This window comes from Octopus sinensis, linkage group LG7, assembly GCF_006345805.1.
Source record: "Octopus sinensis linkage group LG7, ASM634580v1, whole genome shotgun sequence".
NCBI classification, from domain to species: Eukaryota; Metazoa; Mollusca; class Cephalopoda; order Octopoda; family Octopodidae; genus Octopus; species Octopus sinensis.
The window spans coordinates 107,461,758-107,489,569 of record NC_043003.1 but is presented as its reverse complement, the minus strand read 5'-3'; the positions used below and the strand labels follow the sequence as shown (position 1 = coordinate 107,489,569).

Here is a 27,812-nt window from a genome sequence, read left to right as displayed (position 1 = left end):
GGAAATAGAACTGAACATCTGAAGAAAACAGAAGGAAGAATGAGCTGCTGTTTAAAGCAGGGTTTCTCAACAGGAGACATACGGGCCATGGATCATTTCTTGGGGGCCACAAAGCTAAGTTTGAAAAATAGGGAGCTACAGAGGCCACAGAATATTTGAAAATCAAAATATTAGCATCTAAGTATGTATTTTCATTTGTAAAATGCACATTACACATATACATATAAGAAACACGTGTATATGTATGGAAGAAGCAAAGTGAAAGGAAAACTGAAAGATAACATGGAAATAATGAAGTGGTTATTCTGTCTTTTATCTTGTACTTATTGAGGTCATTAGACTGGCCATGCGGGAGCACTACCTTGAAGGACTTTTAGTTGAATGAATCGACCCCAGTACTTAATTTTTTTAAACCAGGTTCTTACTCTATCAGTTTTTTTGCTGGGATGTAAACACATCAACACTGGTTATCAAGCAGTAGCAGGGGACAAACACAGACACAAAGGTGCACATATACACGATGGGTTAGGGTTAGGGTTAGGGTTTTTTTCTGTTTCCATCTATCAAAACCACTTAAGGCTTTGGTCAACCTGAGGCTGTAGTGGAAAAAGACTTACCCAAGGTGCCATGAACTTGGAACCATGTGGTTGGGAAACAAGCTTCTTACCACATAGCCAAGCCTGTTCCTATGTAAAGTATTACAAAAAGAAGGGAAAAAAATGCTAAATGAAACCATGCAAAGTGAATACTGTGTAAACCGAGGGACCACTATTTAAGTAAGTATTAAAAAAATCTCATTCATCTCTATAGATAAGGCTAATAATAGTCTGGAAACCTTATCTTATTATTATTATGGCCAAGTTCCAACCTGGGCTGCAGAAAAATAGTCCACCCACTATACTTTTCAGTCCAAACGTCACTGTCTCAAGGTCCTGGATACATTCCAGGCCAGTGTCTGCAATCAAGTTGCCAATGTGTGATGTTTTCCTCTCCTTACATCGCCACAAAGTGGGTTCCACAAATTTGGATGCTTCCCGTTCAGGGCTGTGCATGCAGCTGTCTTTATCTGATCTTACTTATGCTTTTATTACTGATGTTAATATACTAAGTACGTGGAAGTGTACATGTGATTTGCTATTTACTATTCTTATTTTCTAAGAAAAATAATCAAGTTTTGAATAACTAATAAACAGTCAATAGTGTAGCAATTGTAAAGGTGACCTTTCTAAGGTCCTCGGAATAAAGAGAACTAAATAAATAAACAAGCCATCGATGTATCAGGCCCTTTCTTTCTTAGCAATAGACATGGACTCCTGGTCAGATTGTTGAATGTTATACATTTACATAGTTGTAGCCTTTGAATAACACCACTCTGCTGGTTAGGCTGGCAGGCCAATATTCACCCTGAACAGAATGCAACTGCCAGTCCATTGAAGAGTTACCCATTAACGACTGTGTAGACTGGAGCAATGTGAAATCAAGTGTTTGGTTCAAGAACACATTGCACCACTCATCTGGAAATTAAAACAATGATCTTGTAATCATGAGAGTAACACCCTAACAACTAGGTCATGCACCTTCATTTCATATACACGAGGGGTGCTGAAAAGTTCCTGGCTTTGGGTAAAAGAAAATGCAGGAGGATCAGGTATTCCCTGCTCAGATTCACATACTTATTGCAGTAGTCCTTCAGTTTTTCTAAGCCCTGTAAAAGAACTCGGAAGGTTCAGCTTCCAACCAGGACTTTTGCAATACCCTTAAAACCAGGAACTTTTCAGCCCTACCCTCATATGTATGTGTGTGTGTGTCCCCTGTTTGATAGCATTTGGTTGGTGATACCTGTTAGAGGAACTTTTGAAAGCACACAAGTTTTTTTTTTTTAACCTTAATTATATTATGCATACAAGAAGTGAAATGTAGAGGTACTTCAACTAGATTCCTCCTTGACATAAGTATATATTCTTTAGTTGAGAACAACTTTTGTATTCAATTTAAAAATTTTTTAGTCTGAGAAAAAAGGGTAAGACATCCATAGCTTTTTTTTTGTTGTTTTTTCGCAGCCTCCAAGAAAGGAAGTAAAAACTATGACTTAAAGAATTATTCTCAATTGAGAGACCTGATTCATAATTTCTTTTTCACAAAGTCTCCCAGAATGGTAGGCTGAAAGGGGGGTGAAACAGGTCTAGCATTTTAGTATTTAAATCGGCCATATCCAGCCCAAATATTCTACCTGTTTTATGCTCAAACTGGACAGGTTTGGCCTCTCATAACAACCCTACAATATCATTCTAAAAATTAACAGTTACTTCATCAAAATCTCCAAGCTACAAAGTAATGCATGACTAATTCAAAACGATGTGAATAAATAACCGTTACTTTTGACAAAATAATGTGAATGTTATAGGGCTAGAGTTTTTGCTGTAGCCACAAAAGATCAAACTCACCTCATGCTAAATATCATTGGCGAATGGAATTTTGGAGTTTTCTCCCTTGCTCTCATTTTCAAAAACAAATGCGCTTTAACATTAATAACTTTTCTTCGTTACAGTTATAATTTAAACTCTATCATAATCACTTCCAACGTACTGCATTAACCCTTTGGCCATCAAAAGTGGATATATCCACTCAAAATTTTATTAATGCCAGTTGTGAAAAGCGAATTTCATATATGGCTTTGAAAGAAAAAAAATACAAAAAAGCTCCACCTGGATGAAGCAGAGGCACTTTTTAGAGAAAACAATTTTTCAGCTATTTCATGAAATATCTCTTTACAAATCAAGAATCAAATACTTTAATGGTGGATATGAAATCTGTACCTACAGGAAATACCCCCAAAAGTATTGCAGAAGCAGAAATTATCAGTTCAGATTTTTTTGTGGATATTATATGGGAATGACCATGAAATTTAACTATTACTCTTTACTCTTTTACTTGTTTCAGTCATTTGATTGTGGCCATGCTGGAGCACCACCTTCAGTCGAGCAAATCGACCTTAGGACTTATTCTTTGTAAGCCTAGTACTTATTGTGTCTGTCTATTTTGCTGAACCACTAAGTTACAGGGACATAAACACACCAGCATTGGTTGTCAAGCGATGTTGGGGTGACAGACAGACACACAAACATATACACACATCATCATCATCAACATCGTTTAACGTCCGTTTTACATGCTAGCATGGGTTGGACGGTTCAACTGGGGTCTGGGGAGGCAGTAGGCCATGCAAGGCCCAGTCTGATCTGGTAGTGTTTCTACAGCTGGATGCCCTTCCTAACGCCAACCACTCCGTGAGTGTAGTGGGTGCTTTTTACGTGCCACCTGCACAGGTGCCAGACGAGGCTGGCAAACGGCCACGATTGGATGGTGCTTCTTACGTGCCACCGGCACGGAGGCCAGTCAGGGCAGTGCTGGCAACGGCCACGTTCAAATGGTTCTCTTATGTGCCACAATTTCCATTGGTGTTGATCGATTTCGATTTTGATTTTCACTTGCCTCAACAGGTCTTCACAAGTAGGGTTTGTGTCACAAGAAGGAAAGATATGCATAAGTGGGCTGGCTACGTCCCAGGTAGAGGCCACAGGTTATGGTCTCACTTGTCCTGCCGGGTCTTCCCACGCACAGCATACTTCCAAAGGTCTCAGTCTCTGGTCATTTCCTTGGTGAGACCTAAAGTTCGAAGGTCATGCTTCCCCACCTCATCCCAGGTTTTCCTGGGTCTACCTCTTCCACAGGTTCCCTCAACCGCTAGAATGTGGCACTTTTTCACACAACTATCTTCATCCATTCTCACTACATGACCATACCAGCGCAAACATCTCTCTTGCACACCACAACTGATGCTTCTTAGGTCCAACTCTTCTCTCAAGGTACCTACACTCTGTCGAGTATGAACACTGACATTACACATCCATCGGAGCATACTGGCTTCATTTATTGCAAGCTTATGCATATCCTCAGCAGTCACGGCTCAAGTTTCACTGCCATGTAGCATGGCTGTTCGTACACATGCGTCATACAGTCTGCCTTTTATTCCGAGCGAGAGGCCTTTTGTCACCAGCAGAGGTAAGAGCTCTCTGAACTTTGCCCAGGCTATTCTTACTCTAGCAGTTACACTTTCAGCACACCCGCCCCCGCTGCTGACTTGGTCACCTAGGTAACGGAAGCTATCAACAATTTCTAGTTTTTCTCCCTGGAATGTGGCAGAAGTTGGTCTCTGAGCATTTTCAGTGTTTATTGCTCCTGAGCATCTGCCACGTACAAAAACTATCTTCCCAGTTAGCCTTCCTTTGACATTGCTGCACTTCTTATGCGTCCATAGCTTACACTTGGTGCATCTTATAGAGTTTCTACCTACACCTTTTCTACAGATCAAGCAGGGCCATCTACCTGAAGGCGTTTGTGATTTGCCTGCCTTCCTATATATTAGGACTTTGGTTTTAGCTAGGTTGATTTTAAGGACCTTTGATTCTAATCCTTGTCTCCACACCTGAAACTTCTCCTCCAGTTCTGATAGTGACTCAGCAATTAGAGCAAGGTCATCAGCATATAGGAGCTCCCAGGGGCATCCTGTCTTGAATTCCTCCGTTATTGCCTGGAGGACTATGATAAATAGGAGGGGACTGAGGACTGAACCTTGATGGACCCCTACTTCTACCCTGAATTCTTTAGTGTACTCGTTGCCAACCCTCACCTTACTTACAGCGTCTCTATACATGGCTTCCACAGCTCTCACTAACCATTCATCTATCCCTAGTTTCCTCATTGACCACCAGATAAGGGATCAGGGGACCCTGTCGAAAGCTTTCTCCATGTCAACGAAAGCCAGGTACAGGGGCTTATCTTTAGCTAGGTATTTCTCCTGCAGCTGTCTCACCAGAAATATGGCATCAGTGGTGCTTTTCCCTGGCATGAAACCAAACTGCATCTCATCCAAGCTGACTCTCTCCCTAATCAGTTGGGCTATGACCCTCTCCGTAACCTTCATTACCTGATCCAACAGCTTGATACCTCTGTAATTATTTGTATCTAGGGCATCACCTTTACCTTTGTAGCAGTTGACTATTATGCTGCTACACCAGTCATTGGGTATGACTCCTTCATGTATCACCAAATCTACTCACAAGGCTTTGGTCAGCCCGAGGCTATAGTAGAAGACGCTTGCCAAGGTGCCACGCAGTGGGACTGAACTCAGAACCATGTGGTTCGTAAGCAAGCTACTTACCACTCAGCCACTCCTATGCCTATACATTGAAAAGGTTAAGAATTTAAGTTGCATTTAACCAGATGGAGGGTTAGTATCCAATTTCAACTTACAAAAAAATGTGTGATTGAGTTAAACACAGATAAAGAAGTTCCAACTGCTGCTGTTGTTATCATTTCTTGTGAAAGAAACAGGCAATTCTGACAGAATTTGAATTTACTATAAACAGAACAAAACTAAATACTGTATGGTGTTTAGTATTATTATTATTATTATTATTATGCATTTCTTTGGCAAATGGCACCTTTATTTCAAATGGCAATAATTGCATCCTGGCTTTACTTTATTAAGCTAAATAAGGATAATAATGATGTCCAATATTGGATCAAGGCCAAAATTGCTTGGAGAGAGATGTAACCAGTTATATCAATTTATATAACTATTCATTTCATCTGATTAGTAATCTAAAGGAAAAAAAAATTTCCATTTGGATAATAACCACAAAATGATAATGATGATGCTTTTATCATTGTTTCAAATATGATGCTGATAATAATGATTCCTTTTTCAGCCTCAGTGTTGTTGCTGTAGCTGTTCAATAGATTATTACTACCACTTATTGCATAAAGAGAAGCTTTGAGTGGCAAAATTCATTTTGGTTACTTGAATCACATCTCCTTTTTATCTTTTACTGGCTGACTAGCAAAGATGACAGATGTTATTAAAATTTCTTCTTATAGTAGAAGTACACAAAAGAAAATTTTCAAAATATAACTTCAAACATGAAAAACAAAAAGGAACCAGGCTGTAGCCAGTTTACTGGCAAAAAAATGAAAATAATACTTTCAGAAAGGGAAACTATCAACAAATTTTCACAACTTATGGAAGAACAGACAATACTAAGAATAGTAATATTTCTTGCTAATTTTGGCACAAGGCCAGTAATTCTAAGGGGTTAAGTCAATTACATTGACTCCTGTGTTCAAGCAGTACTTATTTTACCGACCCTGAAAAGATGAACAGCAAAGTTGGCCCAGAACAAAGAACTGGAAAATATGCCATTAAGTATTTTGTCCAGTGTACTAATTGATTCTGCCAGCTTGCCACCTTACTAAGAATAGTAATAATAAAGATGGTTAGGATCACTTCACAGATTAAGTAACCTAGAATGAAATTTGGTATATGGAAACTCTGCAGAAACTCGTGTGTCCCCATCCTTATTCTAATAGAAAGATTTATTCTTTAACCAAAATTAATAAATTTCATAGGACATGGTACTTGATTGAATCATCCCCAATGTGTTTAGAACATGAAGTCCATTAGGAATGATAGGAATGGGTTTTCTTCTGAAATTCATCATTTTTAATTTTCAGCATGATTTGTTGTATCATTTTAAATAGGGTTTTAGCCAAATATTTTTGAAATACTTTGCTTCACCATTTTGAAAATAACTTTCTGTGGTGCAAGAAAATGTAACCCTTTTCATAACATATTTCTAATGAAATATACTGTCTTTATTTCAATTAAATTATGAAAATAATGAAGAGTTTAGTAGAAGTAACTTTCTCAATACTAAGCTGTTGTTTGGAACATAAACATGAAATTTTGATGGAAGGTTTTATTTCAAATCATTTTAAAACAGGAAGTTTCTGTCACAAAACCAGAGAGGTCTCACGCAGGGTGGAATCAAAAGGGTTAACTTTAATTTAGGACAATTCAAATGGCAGTAACATGACCAGAAAACACTATTTGAGAGTTTATAGTCTTTGCTTTTGGTTACTAAACTACAACCATATTAAGACACCACCTTCAAAGGTTTAGGTGGTAAGATTGCTTCTGCTACTTATTTGAATTTAGTACATATTTTATCTTTCTGTATAATAAGGAAACGTGGAAAATGACAATAAAGGTGGCTAAAAAAAACTACACATTTCCCACCAATAATGGCAGTAAAGGAACTGAAGACCTGCACACATCCCATCAATAATGCCTACAGAAGATCCACAAAGTGACATGGGTAGGCAGAATCAGAACTGAAAAAAATTCTCCTGCAAAATAAATTCCAGCAACTGCAAAACAGGTGCTGTGTTGTTTTCATCTTGTAGGTCATATTCTGTACTTGTCAGCCACTCAGCATGCAAACAAGGCAATGATATAAACACCAGGAGAAGGAAAATTAAAATAAAAAGGGTTGGTGCAATATTATTTGGTGTCAAAACATTCCAGGGAGACCCTGAACATAAAAGGAAAGTTGGACAGGAGTGGAGAAAACTTAAGTAGATCAGTCATGCTATCTATCTATCTATCTATCTATCTATCTATCTATCCAGCCATCTATCCATCCATCTATCTATCTATCTATCTATCTATCTATCTATCTATCTATCTATCTATCTATCTATCTATCTATCTATCTATCTATCTATCCATCTATCCATCCAAGCCATAGATGGAAATAGAGTAGAGGGTGAGCTAGTTAAGAAGCTAGAAGAGGCAATTAGAAGCAGCATCACATTCGACGTTTTGGCGGCGAGGTTGGCCCTCAACCAACACTTCAATGCCAAACACGAAGGGTGTGTTGTCAGAGCTAGGATGTGTGCTCTAAGGAACGAAGGTGTTGGAGCTGCGAGAGAGGCCGAGACACAACAGGGCAACAGAGTCACCATTCGGTCTCTGGTAGATGAACAGGGGCGCGAATTGCTCGAGCCAAGTAAAATACGTGAGGCTTTTCAACAGCATTTTGCCCGACTGTTCGGGACAAGTAGCGGGCAAGAACGTAGGGTGGACTTCAGTGCCTACCTACACAGACTACCACGACTCTCGACAAGAGAGACAGGGTGTTGCGAAGGTGCCATCACAGCGGCGGAAGTGCAGGACGCGATGGCAGAATGCTCGAGGGACAAATCGCTGGGTTTGGATGGTCTACCCTACGAGCTTTACAGTTGTATGCCAGACTTGTTTGGAGACGTCTTGGCAGCGGTGTTCTGCAACTGGCAGCAAAACGGGAGCATTCCTGGTTTTGTGAGCCGAGGAGACGTAACTGAAGAAAGGGGAATGTAATAGATAACTTTAGGCCAATCACTCTGCTTAATGCAGACTTGAAAATTTTGGCCAAGGTGTTAGCCAAGAGGTTGGCGCTTGTCATCGAGAAACTGGTCGACAAGGCGCAAACGCGCGCCATGACGGGCCGGAGCATCCATGACAACCTCCACCTGATGCGCTACATCATAGACAGGGTAGTTAAGGAACCTGGCATGGGTGGGGCGCTGATCAATTTGGATCAATCGAAAGCTTTCGATAGGGTAGACCATCGATATTTGGAGGCTGTCCTCGGAGCGGCTGGTTTCGGTCCTGTCTTCTGTGGCTGGATAGCCGCTTTGTACAGAGGCATCCGTTCGGTAATTCACGTAAATGGACATCTATCGAGACCTTTCGACATCGCACGTTTGGTCCGTCAGGGATGCCCCCTCTCGTCGCTTCTATTCGTATTGACTGTTTGTTTCCATCCTTTGTGGTTCCACTTCTATTCCTGGCCGTTTCACCCTTTGGTCCTGCTTGAGCTTTTCTTTTAGTTCTTTTAGTCCTTGTTTTAGTTCTTCCTCCCTCTATTTCTTCCTTGGATTCTTTATCTCCATGGCCTTTGTTGTTGGTAGGAGCACTTGCACTTGGGTTCACTTCCCGGGTGTCCACCAGGTGGGGGTGACTAAAGGAAAAGCTCAAGCAGGACCAAAGGGTGAAACAGCCAGGAATAGAAGTGGAACCACAAAGGATGGAAACAAACAGCGCACACGGGTGTGTAGGTTCTACCTGAGAGGTACCTGCTGGCATGGAGAGGAAGGTGCAGGCTGCCGCTTTGCACATCGGGGACCCTCCCGCAGAGACACGAAACAGATAAGAAACAAACCATCAACAAAAGGAAAAGGGATGGACCACGCACTACCTGCCCCAAAACGGAGGTACGCAGATGTGGTGCGTGCTACAAACCGCCAACATGATGTTGAAAGGGCAGCTGCTGAGCAAGAATCTTTTTTGTGCATGGCACAAAAGATTGTACAGCAGCTAACCTGGCTTCATCAAACCCAAGCTCGCAGGTGGGACTACCCACAATATACAAGACCACCACAGCAAACAGACCCAAGATGGACACCGCCGGCAACAACATACACCTCACCTCGATGCTCCTACTGAACATCAGAGGACTGCAAGCACTCAGCAACAGGACAAAAATCCCGTTCTTGAGAGACTTTGTTGCATGCAATCAAGCCTTATGCATAGCACTTACGGAAACGCACCTGAAACCGGACATAGCAGATGCGGAATTACACATACCACAGTATGTTGTACTACGGACCAACAGAAAAGAAAGGAGTCATGGAGGAGTTGCTATGTACATCCGTGAGGACCTCACACCCCAGGTCCTTTTGTCATACTCAAACTCGGTGTGTGACACACTAATTGTACATATAAGGCAACTTGATATAGTTGTGTGTGCTACATATCGCCCTCCAGATGCCCCAAGCCATGTAGGCAAGTTTGAAGACTGCCTTATAAAAATAGAAGAAGTTCTAATCACATTAGAACAACACATAAGTGTACTTCTTATGGGAGACTTCAATCTACCCAATGTCAGATGGCCCGAGGGCCTTTCTCTCCCAGGAATGACAAGATGTGAATGAGGACAGGCGAGGTCCCTCCTGAACCTCACCAACACCCTGTACATGGAGCAAGTAATACTCCAACCAACCAGGGCAGGTAACACACTGGATCTCTGCTTCACAAATAATATGGATCTCATCCATAATGTGAAAGTGACACCGACACTACTCTCGGATCACAATATGGTAGAGCTGACCATGTACGGGCCAAAAGAGAGCACGGACATGCAGCCTACAAGAAACCCTCAGAATCTTTCCAGCTTGAACTACCATAAGGCAAACTGGAAACAAATTGAGAAAGAGATCTTCAAACAAAACTGGCCTGAATGTCTCTCCTCATCAGATATCGACGTGAAACTTCAACAATTCATGTCTGTAATGCAAGCCATATGCTACAAATGTGTCCCAGAGAGAAAGGCCACTGTACACAAGAACAAAATCCCCAGAGAGAGGAAAATTTTAATGAGACGGCATACAAAAATTTCAAATCGCCTAAACAAACAAATTGAAAGCAATGAAAAGTCCCGCCTGAAAATAAAACTGTTGGAAATTGAAAAATGTCTGCAACTCTCCCATGAAAAGGAAAGAGCAGACAAAGAAGCCTGGGCTATAGACAACATAAAATCTAACCCCAGAGCTTTCTACAGGTATGCCAAAGAAACAGCTACGGTGCGCTGTAGGATAGGGCCACTCCTTGAAAAGGATGGCACACTCACAGGAAAACCAATGAGGGTAAGTGAAATACTGAATGAGCAATTCAAGAGTGTTTTCACTCCACCCCTTGGGCATTTCCAAATCACCAATCCAACTGACTTCTTTACCACTGCAGATATAAAATCAGAGGCGGCGACGATAAATTACATCGATATAAAGGAAGACGATGTAATAAAGGCTATAGATGAAATGAAAACAGACTCAGCTACTGACCCCGATGGATTCCCGGCAATCCTCCTAAAAGTATGTAAGAGAGTCCTAGCAAGACCACTGCAGTTCCTCTTTCAGAGCTTCCTTGCAGCTGGCAAACTTCCAAGAAAACTGAAGGAAGGTAAAATATGCCCTATTCATAAAGGAGGTAGCAGAGCGGAGGCCAAGAACTACAGACCTATCTCTCTGACCTCACACATCAGCAAGGTCATGGAACGAATAGTCAGAAGGAAACTGATCACCTTCCTTGAAGAAAATGACTTGCTGCCCGACACCCAACATGGTTTCCGACCAGGGAGAAGCTGTTTAACTCAGCTCCTACAACACTATGACTGGGTACTGAAAGACTGCTCAACCACTCAAATGTGGAAGTCATATATCTCGACTTTGCAAAGGCTTTTGATAAAGTCGATCATGGAATATGTCACAAACTGCGTGATCTCAACATAGTTGGAAAACTGGGAGAATGGCTTCATGACTTTCTGAAAGATAGAAGTCAGGTGGTAGTAGCCAACTTCCATTAACACGCAAATAGTGAGCGGTGTTCCGCAGGGCACTGTTTTGGGACCACTACTGTTCATAATGGCCCTCTCAGACATGCCCTCAGCCACGCAGAGAGCTACGATCACAAGTTATGCAGATGATACAAAAGTTTCACAGGCAATACAAAACCCTGAGGACACTAAACGCCTGCAATGTGAGCTGGACAAAATATACAAGTGGGCTGAAAAGAATAGCATGCAGTTCAATGCTGAAAAGTTTCAAGCTTTATACTATCAGCATGCAAAACTAAATGCAATACCCAATGAATACACTGGACCCAGAGGAATTGCAATCCCAGAGGCACAATCAGTGCGTGACCTGGGTATTTACATGAGTGATGACGCAACCTTTCGTGTACATATTGCTAAATTGGCAATGAAATGTAGACGACTGGCCGGATGGATTCTCAGAACCTTTAGAACAAGAGAACAAGAAACCATGATGGTCCTCTGGAGGACACTTGTCCTAAGCCACTTTGACTATTGCTCTCAGTTATGGTCACCATCCAGTGTCAAGTTGATCACAGAACTTGAGGCGATCCAACGTAACTACACGAAGAAGATAGCTTCTATGCAGAATATAAGCTACTGGGAAAGACTCAAGAGATTGAAACTATATTCCTTGGAGTGTAGGCGGGAAAGATATGCCATAATATACATCTGGAAGATCCTGGAGGGACTTGTCCCAAACTTTGGCATCAAGAGTTACACAAATGCCAGAACTGGGCGCCACTGCGTGGTGCCTAGGACACCAAAATTTGCCATCAAGATGTAGGACAAGATACTGTGATAGCCTGGGCTTCCGAGGCCCACAGCTCTTCAATATCCTCCTGAAGAACCTAAGAGACCTGCATGGGGTGGATGCAGATGTCTTTAAAATGAAACTGGATCTCTTCCTGTCAGGTATCCCAGATGAACCAACTTCACGGCAGGAGGTGCAGATAAGGGCAGCTGCATCGAACTCTCTCATGCACCAAATGGCAGTTGCTAAAAAGTCTTTGTGAAGTAAAACCATGTAGCAACACCGAATGGTACATGAAGGTCTCATGTGTTTTACTTATTTAATCTTGGTCTCTGCTGTAAAAACTTGAAATCTAATGTCAAATTAAAATAACATGTAATAACAGTGGAGTAATATGAAGGTAAATATTGTAGGGAAGAATTGTACTCTTCCTTTACCTGAAGTTATTTAAAAAGAGAGAGATACTGTGGCTTTTCCACAATCACATGCAATTAAAACAACAAATGTTGTGTCATTATTTTATTATCTCAGACTTTTTCAGCACAGCTATTGTTTAATTATAATTTTTTGGATTTATTTTCATATGTATAATAGTGAAGTTCTTTTTTTGCAGACGAAAATTTCAGTAATTAGTAAATAACAAAGGTCATAAAGTAAGAATATAAAATTAAAATATTGTATATTGCACTCAAAACTCCCTGAATTTTTATTCAACCACCGCCACTTTGGAGAGGCCTGTCTTAAACCACAACAGCACGAAGTGAGATATATCCTTAGATACATCATGCATTATATAGAAATACTATCTCTATAGGATATATAAAGGGAAAAGACATCTATATATATATATATACCAGGCATTCTACTCTCAGCTAAAACTGAAGGTAGATAACTATCAATATAGCTGAAGATATTAAAGCTGTTGGGGTTGTTTAGGGAGGGGATTAAATATACAACAACAGCAACAACAATAAATTAGATATACAACAACAGCAACAACAATAAATGAACATTTCAAAGTTTGTCTTTATTTTAAATGTGAATTTTTAACAAAGGAGCCAAACCAGTGAAGGGATCACTATGTGGTTGATATACCTGTTGGTAGCTAAATTCACACGATATCACTGTACAGAAGGGCATATTGGACAATGTGGTTGTGGGTTCTCTTTGGAAATAGGCATGATGGTCCTGGCTGGAATGTGTTTGATCATAAGTCTCTGTTTGGTCAAGGTTAGTCTGAGGCTAAACAACAACAGTTACACAGAAATTCACTTTGCGTCTAATGACAGACATTCCATCGCAGCGAAACATTCAGCTTCTTCAAGAGCTGCACTTAATGTTGCGTGTGTCCGTGTTTCTGGGTCGCAATTTTTGAACCATTCGTTAAGCATCAGGTAGCCTTGTTTTACAGTGACAATAGACTCATCATCAATTTTCAGTTCAGTTGTATCAACTTCTAAAAAAATAGCTGCAAAAGACACAACAATAAGAAATAAATGCAACAACATTGACAATAACATAAAACGCTGTGTACTGTAGGTTGTTATGAATATAACAAACAAACTTTATCAATAGAGAAGTAAAAAAAGAAATAGCTAAGAAACATGAAAAATATAAGACATTGTTTTCTATAGACAAAAATTACAAAGAGTTTGAATTAAGTGAGATTTTTAAAGAAAATTAATTGAAAATTATACTTGAGAAAATATATGGTAAATGAGGGCAGGAAAACTTTTGTGGAGGCAAAAGTATATCAGAACCTCAAGAATTAACATTGACCTCCAACAGTGAAAGCATATGATCCATCCATTTCCTCCGCTCAATATTCCTGAAAGGGCTGTGGTGAAAGAGTCCTCAGGCACCTCCTCCATAGGGTCCTATCAGAAGCATCCATCATTAGACATTCTGCTTGTATTCTATGATGTGAAGAACTAAGACTATGGATATCATCCAACCATTTCTTTCTTGGCCTCCCCCTCGGTATCCTGTTCCATTGGTTTGACTTTGAGAACCTGTCCTGTAATTCATTGCTGCAACACCCTGATCACATGTCCGAGGTACCACAGATGTGGAGGAGACGTGGCTCAACCTGGAGAGACTCCCAGATCTCTGAACTGTAAATCCTATTGAGTACCAAAGACCCTTTAGAAGAACCCCATACATCTGTCATATTCTGTTAGATTTCAGACCTGGTATTCAAAGGGTCATGAAAGTACTGTCCCTCTGTGCCATCTACTACCTTGCAAAGTTCCCAAGAGGACACTGGAAATCAAATGATCAGTGATTGTCCAACAGTCGATAATTCTAAGTCAAACTCAATCCCATTTCAAACTTCTCCAATGAACTCCAGGTTCGATCAATTCTTCAAAGCCTATTCAGTTATTATTATGTCAGTCTCAATGAGAGATGCCCTCTGCAGTTCGGCTTGAATTGTGAATGTTCATTTTCTGGTAAATTCCCTTAAAGAAATTCTCTGTTTTTCGCCTGAGGAGAATGATAGGATTTCGCTGTGTCACCTTTATTAAATCTCTTTTTATTGAAGCATTTACAGACATATGTCATGTGGTAAAGTCATTGCAAAATGGCAAAATAAATTGGAATTATCAGCTTCCAACACAATAACCCAATAAATAATGGCTGCAAGAAGAACCAAACTCAAAGTCTTCTGTTTGAATAAAGATGCTTTGTTTTAGATGTGAACTTTGGTACTTGTCCTTCATTACAATAACCTAACATTGAACCTAAAGAAAATGTAAAAGAAATTCACTCACCTGTTTACCCTTAAACAATATATTTTAGTTCCCTCTTCCAAAAAATAATATTAAATGCCATTTGTATTTTCTAGTTTATCCATTATTACCAACCATGCTAACCTCAGTTGATATTTTATGAAATATCAGGAATATCGTAAATAAAATTGTCATACAGGTAACCTATCAATTGGAAATGAGGAATGTAACTTGTTCTCATTCATTCTGACAAATAAAATAGATCAGGTGAAAGTAAAATATATAGAAATCAAATATACTCACCTACTTGCCACCAATCACGTCCTAACCTCTTAGCCACTCTCAGAAGATCCCTCTCCTTCAGAACTAGACTCCCTGAAATAAATATTTCCAAGTTTTATAATTCATTGTAAAACTTATTTATCTCTATAAATATTCTGTAGTTTATTGTTGTGGGACATTGTTATCATCAGTGGTTGGCTGGTGACCACTAGGGTTTTGCTCAGTATTTTTATACTTTCCATTGTGGGACCATGTAATAGCTCAATATTTAGGCCCGCAACAAAATAGACTAACTTTCTGAAACTTTGTTTCTCTTTATCAGAGACATCCTACATAATCTAACAATGTTGCAATTAAATCATTTAATTATCATTTCCTGAGACTGTTTCTTCTCATAGTTCTCTCTCTCCTTTCATATATCTCTACCAAATCTATGACATGTGACTGTCCTCTGAACTAACCACCATTCTCCTCATCTTCTGCTAAAGTCCAATATCATCCAATGTGGTCTCCAAAGATCTCGTCACAAATGCATGACACACCACTTCAAGTAAAATAAAGGTAATACCTAATCTCTTTGCTGTTGGAAATCTTGAATTTTATCATCCCACATCCCAGGTCACCTGGTCATTATCTGGTGCAGGGAATATTTTAAGACTCCTTAATAAAGGTGAGCAATGATCAGTTCTCCACAGATGAAACAAAAAGTGATATCAGGTGTCCTAAAACACTGTACACTTGTACAAAACCCCATTCACTACATACAACTGGACATCTACACATTATTGCAGTGAAAACATCTGAAATGGTACAAAAGGACTGATACTCAAAAATATATAAGAAAGACGGGAATACAAAGTGCGAGCTCCAAATCTTTTATTTTCCAGAATGTTTGGCATATTTATTTCTTTTAACCCATCTTCGTTCTGTGACATGATCTCAATGCCTTTACTCTTATTGCAAAATTAGGTAGTGTACCATCGTCGTATTAGTTTTTCAAGTTTCCTTTTAAACTTCATCAGGGTTTCTCCTGCTATTTTGACCTTCACTTGTTTCTGCTGACCTTTCACAAATGACGGGCTGCATTACTCATTTGCATTGAACCACATTCTTCACCAAGTTCCTCAGTCTACCCAGTTAATCCAGAACTATTTGCATATCCTTTTATTTGTTGTTACTATTGTTATGTAATCCATTAATGTCTTCTCCAGTGTTTTCCTTTGAGCCATTTCTTATCAATCTGCTGATTTAAGTAACATCTCCATACCAATCACAAACCAAATGACTGATTTTGTAGAAACTACAGCAATTCCCGTTTCAAAATGATACCAGTCTGCCAAGAAAGTTTTCCTCATGAACTGCATATTGAAATTGTTATAGCAGCTCCTCATCAGATCCTTAATCTTTTCTCATATATAAAACAGGTCCACTGCTTCCATCAACAATTTGTTTGCTAGAGAACCATAAACCAGATCAAATCACACAACATTCAATCCCTTTTATTCTTCTTTCCGTCTTGTATCACATCCTAGATTTAAGACACATGTTCCACACAGCCAGGAATGCCAGAGGATTCCAGTCTTTGAGATACTTTTAGTCCCATATTCATTATTCTGTAGATTTACAGTTGATCTCTTTGTGAATACAACCTTGTAAATCTTGCCATCTATATTCAAGGTTGAAATTAGTCTGAACTAATCAATCGGTATTTGATTGCTGGTTTCAATGGACATTTCAAACTGTCTATGAATGGGAATCATTGCTTTTGCTTTGGATCTCCTGCATATATCCATCCAGTTCATCTTTATTGTATTTTAGCTTTCTGTTCTCAGTATCTGCAAACAGAATTTCCTTGTAGAAGTTAAAGAGGAGCATTTAATTTTGTTGACGACATGATCATTTTTCCAGGGCTTTTGGAGCAAAATTGTGCCCAAGGCCCTTTTTAAAGTGGTTGATGTTAGGAAAGCGGGAATGTGTTCCTCATCCAATCAAGGCGGACAGTATTTGTTAATAAGAACTGACATGGATAGGAATCATCCATCCAATCGATAGGAGCATAGACATCAGATGATAAATGATGAGGGTCATCAGTGTCTATCTTGGAGAGAGAGGGAGAAAGAGAGAGGGAGAGAGAGAGAGGGAGAGAGAGAACGGTTGTCTCAACATCAAACCTAATACTTTTACATGGATAAAGACAATGTTTAGGGGATGTAATGATAAATTTATTATCAGTGAAAAAAAAAGGCAGGGTGTTCACATAAGGAACACATTTCATTGTAAATCTGTCACATTATGAGAGATATTTGCCTAAATAGCAACAACAGCAATAACCTATCAGTAAACTTAGTAACTACATATTTTAGTTCCCCGTTTCAAAATACAGTATTAATTCTATTGTCTTCTAAATTATCCATTTTCCGAACCATGCCAACCCTGCTGGATATTTTGTGAAATTCCATTGATATCAAAATGTCTAATAGAATTATTATACAGCTAATATTTCAGATGTAAATTAGGAATGGATCTTGTCCTCAGTCATTCTGATAAACTACAAATGCTCAGGTGAAAGTTAAATTTATAGAAATCCATGAGGTACTGTTATTTGCTACTCACCAACTGGCTGTGATGTTGTCAAGGCATCCTTCACAGAAGTTGGAGTCTTTGAAATGAATATTTTCAAGTTTTACGTTTTATAGTATAATTTCATTATAGTTATTGATAATCAACACTTTATTATTGTGGGAAGGGCATACAGCTGTAAAAACTAGTTCGTATTTTACCCATGTAAAAGTTATGTTTACTTTGAGGGTAACAAGGTGTAAAATATCAGATGAGGGTACAAGATAATGCTATGAAACTTTCAGACAGACAAGTTTAAGAGAGTTAATGAATGGTAGCTGATTAATTATCATGTTAATGCAGCATATAAACACTAACTATCAATATAGATTGTATAAAATCTGTGTGAAGAACATGTGACATTTGTTACAATGAATATGGTTGTGTCTCAGCACAGTTGATATTATGGTAGTTCCATGAGAAACCATAGAAAAATGTAACCATTTCCAGTACCGAATACTAATGATGAATTCTTTTCTTAGTCAAATAACAATGACCAGGTTCCATGATCTAATTTCAACATAACAATCAAGTCGGAAGTAAAACCAAAATGTGAAAGACTGAAAACAGTGACTCTCTTACAATTGAAACCATCTCAAAGCCAACAATTGTCAGTATAACGATGTCTATATATGGACAGTAAATGTTATTCAAACATCGTAACAAGCAATAATTATATATATATATATAGTTAGAAAAGAGTTGTGAGTTCAAGTCACACTGGAATCTCATACGTTCATTCCTTTCCATGTATTGCATATGTGAACATCAATGTTTTGTTCAAATGTGAACATATGTTCTCTGTTCAATATGAATGTTATCAAAATCACTGAACCGGTTTTCCCAATCAATATTATTATACTGAGCTAATATGTTATACCAGACAGGAAACTACTGTAACAATCTAAGACAAAGAATTCTGATGAGTCACTGGAAGACAGCATCATCATCATCTTCATCAACATTCAAAGTTTGTTTTCCATGCCGGAATGGGTTGGAAATCTTGACAGGATCTGACAAGCCAGACAACTGCACCAGGCCCCAGATGGTTTCTTTGGCATGGTTTTCTATGGTAGGATGCTCTTATTGATCCCAACTACCTCACAAAGTGTACGTGGCCCCTTTTTATAAAGCACAAGTACTGGCATATTTAGCCAAAAGACATGTAAGACAAAGACCCCACAGCCGGGAGAGGGGGTATTGCAAATTTCTCTCCCCGCATCCTGATTCTTTTGTCATCACATTCCCTTCTCACCTCCTGAAAATGTCATCAGCTTCAGTGAACCAAAACATCATAGAGTAGTGAGGACCGTCTAATTACTGATCAGCCTGTCAAGCAAAATCACTCGGGCGAAGATAAATGCTATAGTAATCTATAAAGTACTGTTGTGGAGGCACAACAGCCCAGTGGTTAGGGCAGTGAACTCGTGGTTATAGGATCGCGGTTTCGATTCCCAGACCGGACGCCGTGAGTGTTTATTGAGCGAAAACTCCTAAAGTTCCATGAGGCTCCAGCTGGGGGGTTGTAGCGATCCCTGCTGTTCACTTTCTCCACAACATTATCTCACTCTTTCTTCTGTTGGCCTGCTCGCTTAGCCATCGGGGTGGCGTCACTTGAAGGCTAACTCAATGCGAAGCGCATTGTAACCAGCGATGTGTAGCAACATCTGATAGCCTGGTCAGTCACAGTAATAACGGTGATAAGGTACTGTTAATTTATAGAAATCTATAAGGTACTTTTAATTTATACTCACTAACTGCCCCTGCCATCATCTTGGCTTCTTTGTCTTTAAACTTTGGACTCCCTGAGATATGTGTTTTCAAGTTTTATACTTTATAGAAAAATCTTAATAATCTATATTATTGTGAGCCATTCCTATCATAAAGAACAACTGGTGACCATAGTGGTTTTGGTCAACATTCTGATAGATTCAACAGTGTTACCATTTAATAGGTCAATATTTAGGTGCACAACAAAATAACCTTCTAACCTTCTTAACTCTTAAATCTCTAATCTTCTTAAATCTCCGCTGCCTATTAAGACATCCTACATAATCTAACAGTGACCAACTTGGTTGACATTAGAATCAAGCAGAAGATAGGAAAATGTTGGTTTGGGAAGTCTAGAGGTGAGAGAACAATGCCATATCATAGATCTGGCACAGATATAAGAAACGAAAGAGAAAACGTAGAGATTAACAGTGATATCAATGGAAAATTAAATGAGTAGTTGTGTGTTCGAATCTGATATTTCAAAAGCTGAATCGAAGTTCCAGCAGCAGAATTGGGTATTATCACCCTTACAAGACAGAACAAAATAGCCATTTAATGATCAATATTCTAATACAGAGTTAATATTCAATTTTGTTTTATTTACTTTCTAGAGTATATATTCGAAGATGAGACCTTCATTGTATATACCGCAAGAGATGATATCTCATATCAAGCAATTATTTGAGATCTTTATGTATTTCCGGAGGACAACTTTATAAAATATCCATGTCGTTTTTTACAAGTTGCCAGTATTTACACCTACACAGAACAACCGATTTAACAGTCAAACTTTCTAATGTTGGTTCTCAAACTCTCAGCTGAGATTTTATGATTAAATATCTTACTTCAGCAAAGCTCGAAATGATGTTCTTGGGAATATCTTTGTCTTTAATCATCATCTTCCCTAGATACTGATAAATCATTAATCAACTTTGATGACTCACAATCAATTGTTAGAAATTGGTGTTTACTGATATAAAAACGGATGTACTGATATTTCAGTGAGTTACTAGTAATATTGCTGTATCATTCATTAGTCTTATGTTGCAACATGATTCTTTAGTCTTATGTTGCAGCATGATTCATTAGTTTTATGTTGCGGCATGATTCATTAGTCTTGTGCAGAACCCTCTTGAAATGTGACAAGTCTTCTATTTGGATAAAGACAATGTTTTGTGGATGTAGTGAGAGATACACTATCACAGAGAAATGACACCTGGAACATCTTTCAACATTAATCTGCCAGATTATGGCAGATCTGGGTCTAACGACAATTCTGAAGCACATTAAATACTATATATACGTATTATATATCATAAAGTCAATGAGACAAACAGACAGATTATCAAATAGTTTTCTTACCAAATTCTCTCACACTACTTATTGGCTGATGACAAGTGAGGCATGATTCCCCCTTAATTCTGATATAACAATCAGGACATAGGACTATATGTTCACAGGGCTTGAATTCGGAAGAGGCATACATCACTTGACAATATGTACATCTGTAGAACAAAATAATAAAGATTACATTGTGTACCTGTTCAGAGTAGAGAATATTACGAGACATTACAATGAAGAGTAAGACTACATTAGAAAGAGATTTCTTTTAACAATTACATTCAAACAGATTTGTGTGTGTATGAACAGTGCACACATGCAAATGCATATATATATTTAATTATACACATATTGATAAATATGTGATTGACTGTGACACGTCTAAAATCGCAAAAACACAATGGGATACATATATTGAAGAAATATACGTCAATTCTAGCATAGACTCCATTTCTTTTGAATAAACACATGAATGAACACAAGCTCATTTGTGTAATTACACTTTCTTAAACGTGTATATAACAAATACTTTATTGCATCTAATCTATTTAACAAGCGTTCTGTACTTTGATATTTGATTTCAAATTTTATAGATAGGCAGAGAGAACACAATTGCCATGGCTTCCTTTATAGATACACTATGTAACAAAACAAGTCATAGTTCTAAAATAGAACAATGCCTTGAAAATCATTTTTAATACATACATGTGTGTGTGTGTGTATGTGTGTGTGTGTGTGTGTGTGTGTGTACATAATTTGAGAACACATTAATGTGCAGTAATCGTTATATTTCTATCTGGCATTAATGTAGCAATAACCTCAAGATGGTCCCAGACCAATAGAAGGTACATAATGGTCCTATGACTGAAGGACTGGAGGAAATGGTCCAACTACCGTATTGGTCATTTCAGGGCCTGACTCACGTATCTTCTACAAGTTTTGCCAACTAAAATCTGACCATGCATGGGGAAATTTCGGACATTTGTTCTAAAGGATATTAATCTCAAAAATCCTTACAGAACTGCAAAATGAAGGATCATAACAGAATGCTCAGCATACAAACTTGCCCCTAGTGAGAGCTGAATCCAGGCCCATTGAGAAAGTCACTGAAGCTGACAGACATGATGCAATCTTCATTCGTATGGCTGAAGCTTCCATTGATCTACAACTTGTTCACTTTAACTGTGTTCCTCCAAAATATGTCCCCTACCTCCGTTGATTGGATCAAAACTCAGACTATTTGGATTAAACCTCCTTCTCAGGTATGTGCATACGGTTTTGCCTCTGATAATGCTAAATATGAAAATAAAATTGCATATTGGTTTCATCCTTATATATCACCTGAGGATATGTATTGTAGCTCCTTTGTATCAAGACTCTACACAACATGGAAAAGTGATGCGATTTGGTCTGAGGATATTGAACAACGTGCAACACTGTATAAACTTTGTTTCAGAATTTAATAATGGCAGACCCTCAGCTTACTCAAGAAATAAAGAGACATGCTGTTATTGTGGTTGTAATGGCCGAGCATAGCGATTTAGAAATATCTCAATTTTTAAAAGTTGCCAGATCTTTCATCTACAAAGTTTGTAAGGAGTTAGAGACTGCAGATGAAAATGTATCACCAGTATCAAAGCATCAAATGCATTCTAAACGCTCTGAAATCATCAGAACACCTGAATTTATCCACCAAGTTCAACAGACCATTGATTACAAACCCAGAAAGTCCATGAGTTCAATTGCAAAAGATCTCCATGTGTCAGAAGGAACAGTTAGAAATGTTGTCCACGAAGACATCAGATATATATCTTATTTGATTTGTCAGAAAAAGCAAAAGAAAATCACTACATCAAATCTAAAAGTATCTTGAACAAACTGAAAAATCCAGCTGAAGAAGATTTGATTTGGTATTTCTTGTCAGCTATGAAGGACAAGTTATGCCACCTTAATTCTTTCCACAAGGCCTTAGAGCTAACTCTCCCACCTACCGTCAGGTCCTGAAAACTATTGTTAAACCCTGAATAGACAGTGTATGCAATGGGGCCTTATGTGTTTCAGTAAGACTGCACTATTATACATGGCTCTAGTAACTAAAGAATAGATGGTCGAAAATTTTCATGATCATATAACCCCTAACATTTGGCCTCTTAATTCACCAGATCTCAATCATTGGACTGTTACACATGGAGAGTTGTTGAGAGAACGAGAGAGAGAGAGCGAACGATAATCACGCTCATAACTCAAAATTCTTTGCAAGCTGCCATAGTCAGAGTAATGTTCAAAATGAACCAGGACCATTTGATTCGAGTATGTAGATGATTTAGATCTCATATAGAAGCAGTTGTTAAAGCTGAAGATGGCGTTATTGAATAACATTATAGAAAAGAAGGTTTATTTTTATCCTGAAAGCATTTTTGATAAATAAAGTTATTATCTTTTATTATATATCTGCTTTTTTATAAACATAAATCTGTCCTCAAATATCTTACACACCATGTATATATATATATATATATATATACTGTTAGTGCGTGTTTGTAGATTATTTTAGGATGAAAGCTTGCATATGATGACTGACTGGGACACAGAAGAAAGATATTGCGCAGACAGATATATCCCAATGCATGGCTAATACTAGTGACAATACAATATAGTGCTAGAATTAAAAGTAAACGAATAAATAGACATGATTATATAAAAAATAGGAAATATACTGGTTTATCTTGTCATTGCCAAGAAATACTTACGCTGGTGATAAAAAGGTTTTTAATTTTTCTTTCAAATTTCCATCCTTGATGAGGTCCAGTGGTGACCTACCCTCCATATTTTTCTGATAAAAAGTGGCTCCCGATTCGAATAGGTAACTAGCAACTATTGTAGAACAGAGCCTATCTTTCGTCTTCAAAGAGAGTTTCCAGGACCACTACATCGGTTGAAATGTTGTAATATATATATAAAGATAAGTTCAATAATAAACGAACATAGATAGAGAAACAAAATCATAGCTTCATGTCAAGAAGAGGAAATATAATGGAACAAATATCAAAATAATCAAATACAAAACACTGCCTGGTCATACCAAACGAAATACTTATGGAAGCATGACAAGCTACATTTTTTGTGTTATATATAAATATAACACAACATGACAACAATGTAAGTTATATCAGGAAAGAGAACAACTACAACATAGTAATTTCTTCAGACATAACAAAATCAATATCACACAGACATATCCAAACATATCAATAATGTTTCCATAATTAATTAATAAACATCTTTGGATGATGAAGGTGAAATAAAGGAAGTAGGAATTAGTGTCACAGTTGAGGCAGCACACCAACACATTGTAGTTATTAAACTGATCATGGGTACCGGAGGAGGTCCATGTCACCAAAGGAGGCATTATTACAATTTACAGATGACCATCAACAGTCTGAAATAGATTCACACATCTGTAGTGACTTTTATTTATATGGGAAAGAAACAGTTGACAACATCAGATCTACCGATGGATAGATGTTGGTGTCTTTGTATATGAATATACGTATTTGTACATACAAAACCTAAGTACATAAGTACAAATAAACACAGGAAGGACCTTGTGTCATTGCACGCATTCTCTAATGTTCTAAAATTCAACAATGTTGTGACATTTCCACAAGATGTCAGAGCATATGAATGGTATAAAAGAAGTATAATAGAGAGCTGTTTCAGGACGAATTCCTCGTAGAATGGACTGGATCTATTTATCACGGTGCCAGCACTATAAATGTTATCGTCTATCATGTCATACTGACCCCTCTTCTACCCTGTAATATTGATATTTGAGGATATCTCCTCTCCCCAATAGGTCACCTCTCCTTCACAGTGTGATGGCTGTATTTCCCCCTCTCTCTTTCGGAGAGGCACTGAGCAGCTATACGCACATATACACACACGGCAGTAACTTCCGCCCACCGAATTCAATCACAAAGCTTCAAATTCCGCCGAGGTCGACTTTGCCTTTCATCCTTTCAGGGTCGATTAAATAAGTACCAGTTACACACTGGGTCGATATAATCGACTTAATCCGTTTGTCTGTCCTTGTTTGTCCCCTCTGTGTTTAGCCCCTTGTGGGTAGTAAAGAAATATGTATTTATATTGGACAACATATCAGACTTCTCCACCGTTGAGAGACGATACCTTTGAGGGTGGAAGAAGATGGAATATCGTTTGTTACATAATACAACTAGTTTTAGCAGGAAAGATTGGATCACGAAATGGTAATGGAGGACTGGGTTGATAGATGTGTATTGACACGTGACAAGCAACATCTATGTTTCGCTCTCTCTCTCTCTCTCACTCAAACACACACAAATACACATATATTTATTCACAAATAATTTTAAAACTTACCTTATGTGCTCCACCTCAGAATGAAATTCTTTGGTTGCTAACGCCAGGTGCAGGCAATTATTTTCTCCATGGTCGACAGCATTTACATTCACACCCCTGGCTATCAGCCTCTGAATTATTCCGAGGTGACCGTCCGAGACAGCTTCAAGCAATGGTGTCCTATATTTTTTGTTCACAATTTCTAAATTCACTGAATCCTTTGTGGAGGTATAAATGGAAAATGAAAATTTACATGAAAATCAGGGTTGATATCAATGTCATTACAGTTTTCAAACTGATCAAATACATTTGATGTTTGTCAGTGAAATAAATTTTCCATAAGGATCTTCTATAACCTGATACATGTATGTGTTAGAGACATGATAAACATATTAAGATGTCCTACATTTGCCCCTCACTATAGTAAGTTATAGGGCAACAGAACTAGAGTAAACACATGATTAGCAGATCAAGTCAAGTAAAGAAGAATTATAATTTCTAATGTGTAATTTTGATGTTGCTACATTAATAAGGGGTTCATAAAACTGCTGAGCCGGTTAGCGTCCACATGCATAAAACTAATGTGCACGCACGCACACACACATAAACATCAGTGTTACATATATAAATACATATAATGAATTGGGGAAACGGAGTTCATGAGAATATGCATCACAACGACCGTTTCGACCCATCTTGCATCGGTCGCTTGCGGGTGGGCTACTATACAACGTGTTGTGTTGCATCCTCCAGTGCAGATGCATCTCATCGGGTGCCTTGTTTTAATGTAAAGATACCTCACTAAATATATTCAGTTTCACTTGACATGTTGTTGCTAGAAGCTTCTTGGATTACAACATGAGAGACAACAGCCTCCTGGCAACAACAACATTCCAAGCGTAACCGAATATATTTACAGAGGTATCTTCTTTAAAAGAAGACACCCGATGACATGCATCTGCACTGGAGGATGTACCACAACAATTATACAATATCCTACCTGCAAGGGACCGATGCAAGATGGATTGAAACAATCGTTGCGATGAATAAAAATTCTCGTTAACTCCATTTTCTGCTTCCCTCATTCATTATAAACTGAACGAACACTGCAGAATACATGAGGTAGATCCAGTGTCACTTATAGCTCAACTGTGGATGACATGAGGTAACCGAAACAGCGAAAGATCTTTAAGCGGCATACTTCTAAATGTATACACAAATTCCAAATAATTACAAATACACACACACGCTCACACACACATACAGAGAGGATGATGCCTTGCACGGAAAGAATTACAGAGGTATCACACTATTAGATGAAGCAATGAAAATTATTGAGAGGGTCACAGACCAAATAATTAGGACGGGTGTTAGACAAGAAGAAGTGCAATTTGGTTTTGTGCCAGAGCGAAGCACCTCTGATGCTATATTCCTGGTAAGGCAGCTGCAGGAGAAGTACCTAGCTGAAGATAAACCCTTGTACTTGGCATTTGTTAAACATGGAGAAAGGCTTTGATAGAATCCCTTGATCCCTTATTTGCTGGTCACTGCAAAAACTAGGGATGGACGAATGGTTGGTGAGAGCGTTACAAGCCATGTACAGGGATGCTGTCAGTAAGGTGAGGTTTGGCATCGTGTGTAGCAATCAATTAGGGTACAAGTAGGGGTTCACCATGGATTAGTCCTCAGCTCCTTCCTGTTTATCAGAGTCCTCCAGGCAATAACAGAGGGATTTAAGATGAACTGCTTCTAGGAGATCCCCAATGCTGATGACCTTGTTATCATAGCCGAATAACTTCCAGAACTAGGTAAATTTCAGTAAGGACTAGAATCAAAGGGCCTTAAACTTAATCTAACAAAAGCCAGTCTCAGTAAGTAGGAAAGCGGACAAATCACAAATCCCCTCAGGAAGATGGCACTGTTCGATCTGTAGAAAAAGCATGGGGAGGAAGTTCATAAGATGTACCCAGTGTAAGGTATGGACACATAAGTGTTGCAGCAATATCAGAGGAAGGTTAACAGGGATAATATTTTTTTGTGTGGAAGGTGCACAGGTACAATAAACAGCACAAGTGTAGAGAAAATAGAGCCCATCAATTGGCAGGTAGGTAAGCTACTGGTAGTTGATAGTTTCCGCTATCTAGGTGGCCAAGTCAGGAGTGTGGTTGATTGCTCCATGAGTGTAGCTGCAAGAATAAGTATAAGATGTACAAAGTTCAGAGTGATCTTAACTCTAATGGTAACAAAGAACGTCTCCCTGTGATTGAAAGGCAGACGTTATGATGCCTGTGTGTAAACAACTATGTTACATGTCGATGAAACATGGGATGTGACTTCTGAGGACTTCCATAGGCTTGAAAGAAATGAAGCCAGTATGCCTCGCTGGATGTACAAAGTCAGTGTGCATGTACGACAGAGTATGGGGGCCTTGAGAGAAAAGCTGGGCATTGGAGACATCAAATGGGGTGTGCAAGAGAGACGTCTGTGTTGGTATGGTCTTGCGATGTGTATGGACATGGACAGCTGTGTAAAAAGTGCCGCTCTCTAACTGTGGAAGGATCCTTTGGAAGACGGAGACCCAAGAAGACTTGCGATGAGTTGATGAAGAATGATTTCCAACCGTTG

At 38.6% G+C, this 27,812-nt stretch overlaps 1 protein-coding gene across 1 annotated transcript in view; it reads right to left on the bottom strand.

Moving 5' to 3' along the window:
• Window positions 1-13,069: 13,069 nt before the first annotated feature.
• LOC115213939 (26S proteasome non-ATPase regulatory subunit 10-like) overlaps window positions 13,070-27,812 on the bottom strand; it is a 24,750-nt gene continuing 10,007 nt past the window's right edge. Inside the window, exons 5-8 of the mRNA XM_036505080.1 lie at window positions 23,558-23,733; window positions 20,829-20,971; window positions 15,096-15,167; window positions 13,070-13,531 (exon numbers count right to left, since the gene is read on the bottom strand). Of these exons, the coding sequence (XP_036360973.1) occupies window positions 13,332-13,531; window positions 15,096-15,167; window positions 20,829-20,971; window positions 23,558-23,733 (591 nt within the window). The 3' untranslated portion in view covers window positions 13,070-13,331. The remainder of the gene's footprint in view (window positions 13,532-15,095; window positions 15,168-20,828; window positions 20,972-23,557; window positions 23,734-27,812) is intronic.